Genomic DNA, 3,667 nt, shown 5'->3' with positions numbered 1-3,667 from the left:
AAAGAAGCCATACAAGTTGTTCCCGATGGAAGGGCGCATGTTCAAAGCAGACCGTGTTCTGGACGGGAGAGTGGTGTTCGTGCTTTGCCTTACTCCCAAGGGTTCACGGTGCGTGGGTTCCTTCATCAGTCCCAATAGGTTTGCCAATGATAACAGCTCGAACATTGTACTAGAGGCTGGGTGTATAAAACCGTTCACCGACAGGCCACAGCAAGTAGAGATTGTGAATCGGACGGTTCGAGACCCCAAAAACGATGGACGTCACGGTGGAGGACTTCTGCGAGGAAACCAACTTTGCCGACTCGCCCTGCCCGAGTCCATTCGATCCGGCGAAGCTGCTGAACGTTGGCTTCTTGCAGATCAGTGGCCGCTTTACGCCCCACTCCGCACCACCGTCCGGTTGTTCGACGCGAACGTGCAGCTTAGCGACGACTCCCGTCCCGCCGGAAGAGGATGATGGTGGTGCAGATGACGGTGACGGTGGTAGTGGCACGGCCGACGGGTATCTTACGGTGGATGGAGCGAACGGTGGCGAGCGAATGCGCAAGTGGTCCCTGCCGAACCTGCCAACCGAGGCGACCAAGTTTGTGCTCAGTGGACGCGCGACGCCCGTGTTCACCTGGAACCCGGTTCCGACCGCTAGCAACGTGATCTACTCGATGAACGAGAAAAACCAGCAGATAGTGTTCTCACAGGTAGCCATCCAACATCCAATGTTTGTCCAATGTGTTTTGTGCGCCCTTCTCCCTTGTGACGTTGTGTCCTACACTCTCATTCCGTTAATCCGATTCTCCTTCTAAAAGGACTAACAATGTTACGCTCTGGTCCTTCCGACAGCTCGAGCAAGAGGTCGTCACCGAGTCGAGCGTGTCCGAGGTATCGAGCGTTTCCGACTCGGAAGATCTGGAGCTGGAAGAGGAAGAGGAACCGGTAGATGAGGAGCCCGAAGGAGACACCGAATTGGAGGGGCTGAAGAAAAAGACGAAGGATTCAACCAGAAAGACGGGTCCGACCATTCCCGGAGAGTCCTGGGAAGCGCCGGAAATGTACCCAAACTGTGACGTTAACGTTTGGCTGCGTTCGTGCGAGCAGGAGATCGTCGACCCGATCGAAGGCACGGTCCAGGGAACGGTACCGGAGTGGCTTAACGGAAGCCTTCTGCGCAATGGCCCGGGTAGCTTGAAGGTGGGCGACATGATGTTCAACCATCTGTTCGACAGCTCGGCGCTGCTACACAGGTATGAGTGTTCCCCTCACCTTGGCTTGGGACGTGGTCTGATAGTGTTGATCTTATTTCTCTCCACGAATAGGTTTAACATCGACAACGGAAAGATCACGTACCAGTGTCGTTTTCTGAAATCGGATGCGTACAAGAAGAACAACGCGGCAAGGCGCATCGTGGTGACGGAGTTTGGCACCAGTGCCGTGCCAGATCCTTGTCAGACCATTTTTCAGAAGTAAGAACATACTCGATAAGAGGTAGCTGTTCTTTTCAAAGAATACGTACTGTGCAATTCATTCACTAGAAACAGTTGAACGGGAACAACACTTCCTCCGCTCGGTTTTCTCAAACATAATAGTTTTGATATTTTCTTGGAACAGAATGAATTGAACAGTTCCAATGTATGCTACGCCAACGATTTAAAATAAGATCGGTAAAAAGAGAGGTCAGTGCGAAGCTACTTGCTGCTCCAGTTGTGCCTCACATGGTACATGGACCCTGTTAGTCACTATGGTATGATCGAAATCAAGGAACCAATAGACATATTCCCATGATTTCTCGCTGCTTGCAAAGTACGCTGCAACTTCTCTTTTCACCGATCTAGTTTTAAAAGATAGCAACTTCCATTCAACGCCTTCTGAACTCTAAACTATCATTTCTTCACTCAATTGCCCATGTCAACGTGAAATGTTTCAATTGTTGCCATGGTAATTTTAATTTTACATATGCTAGTTTGTGGTGGTCATGAGGCGTTTGACAAATAGCGTTAAGTAAACGTTGCTATCGTTTCAAATGTGCTTAAAAGGATGCTGCGAGCAGAGGATGTTACGGTTACTTTGTTTTCAATTGATAGAATTGCGGCCGTATTTAACAAACCGGGCGTTAACAATTCCGACAATGCGATGATCTCAATCTACCCGTTCGGGGATGAGTTCTTCGCGTTCACAGAGAGCCCCATCATCCACCGGATCGACCCGGAAACGCTTGACACCGAGGCGAAGCTGAACGTGTCCGATTACGTGGGCATCGTGAACCACACGTCGCACCCGCACGTCATGTCCGACGGTACGGTGTACAATCTCGGCTGCTCGGTCACACGGACCGGGCCGGCTTATACCATCATCTGCTTCCCGCACGGACCGGGCATGTTCGAGAACGCGCGCATCGTCGCATCCGTGCCGGCTCGCTGGAAGTTCCATCCGGGCTACATGCACACATTCGGCATCACGGAGAACTACTTCGTGATCGTGGAGCAGCCGCTGTCGGTGTCGGTTCCGACGATGGTCGTCAGCCAGCTGCGCAATCGCCCGATGGCGGCCGCCCTGAAGTGGTTCGAAAGTCAGCAGACGTACATCTACCTGCTCGATCGGGACACAGGCGAATTGCGCCACACGTACCACTCAGATGCGTTCTTCTACCTACACATCATCAACCAGTACGAGCAGGAGGGGCACGTCGTGCTGGACATCTGCTGCTACAAGGATCCGGCGATGCTGAACTGCATGTACGTCGATACGATGCGCAACATGCAGAACAATCCGGACTACGCCACGATGTTCCGTGGCCGTCCGTTGCGTTTCGTGCTTCCACTCAACTATGGCGATGGCCAGAAGCGTTCCGGCAACAAACGATCCGGCTCGGATGATCCGACCACCTCGTGGGCGGATATGTGGCAACACCTGGGCCCCGACGACGACGGTGACGCACTGGGACACCGCAAGGCACCATCGACGCATACCACCGACCATGGGCTGGTGCTGCAGAATCTGGTCCAGCTGGCCGGCACCAAGGCGACGGCGTACGTCATGCCGAACCGTACGATCTTCTGCCGACCGGAGCTGCTGTGCGATTTGGGCTGCGAAACGCCACGAATCTACTACGAGTGCCACCTGGGGCGCCCCTATCGGTACTTCTACGCCATCAGCTCCGATGTGGACGCCAGCAATCCGGGCACGCTGATCAAGGTGGACGTGGTGGACAAGAGTCGGCGCACCTGGTGCGAGGAAAACGTGTACCCGAGTGAGCCGATCTTCGTCCCGGCGCCAGATCCGCAGTCCGAGGACGATGGCGTTGTGCTGGCGGCTATGGTGTGGGGCCGAGAGGAGCAGAATCGTGTCGGGTTGCTCGTACTCGACGCGAAAACGTTTACCGAGCTTGGACGCTGCGAGTTCACCACGCCCGGTCCGGTGCCAAAGTGTCTGCATGGGTGGTTCCAGTCGTCGACGAAGTAGTGGACCACTGATTTGGAGCTTTCACACGATATGAATTTTACCATTAAACAATGCTATGAAAACAAAGTTGCACGATCCAAGTTGGCGGTCAACATTTTCCAATTAAGCGTGGGTTACACCTTAAGTGCAACGGACTACGAACAGACATTCTAGATTACCAAAATTAGAATCGAAGCGCTATAAGTTCCAAAGCAAAACCTATAGGTATGAACGA

General features: G+C 53.2%; 1 protein-coding gene across 2 annotated transcripts; it reads left to right on the top strand.

Annotated features, from left to right (window-relative positions):
• The first annotated feature begins 254 nt into the window (after nt 1-254).
• LOC131281456 (carotenoid isomerooxygenase) lies at nt 255-3,453 on the top strand. Of its 2 annotated transcripts, XM_058310789.1 has the most exons (5): nt 255-695; nt 838-965; nt 1,041-1,238; nt 1,311-1,457; nt 2,076-3,453. In XM_058310789.1, exons 1-5 carry the CDS (start codon nt 255-257, stop codon nt 3,451-3,453), a joined length of 2,292 nt encoding a protein of 763 aa, XP_058166772.1. The 2 variants fall into 2 exon arrangements, with proteins under 2 accessions (XP_058166772.1, XP_058166771.1); XM_058310788.1 differs by having other exon boundaries at nt 838-1,238.
• Nucleotides 3,454-3,667: the final 214 nt, after the last annotated feature.

The sequence above is a fragment of the Anopheles ziemanni genome, chromosome 2, assembly GCF_943734765.1.
Source record: "Anopheles ziemanni chromosome 2, idAnoZiCoDA_A2_x.2, whole genome shotgun sequence".
NCBI lineage: Eukaryota > Metazoa > Arthropoda > Insecta > Diptera > Culicidae > Anopheles > Anopheles ziemanni.
The sequence above is the reverse complement of the archived record's forward strand: the minus strand, read 5'-3'. Positions and strand labels throughout refer to the sequence as shown.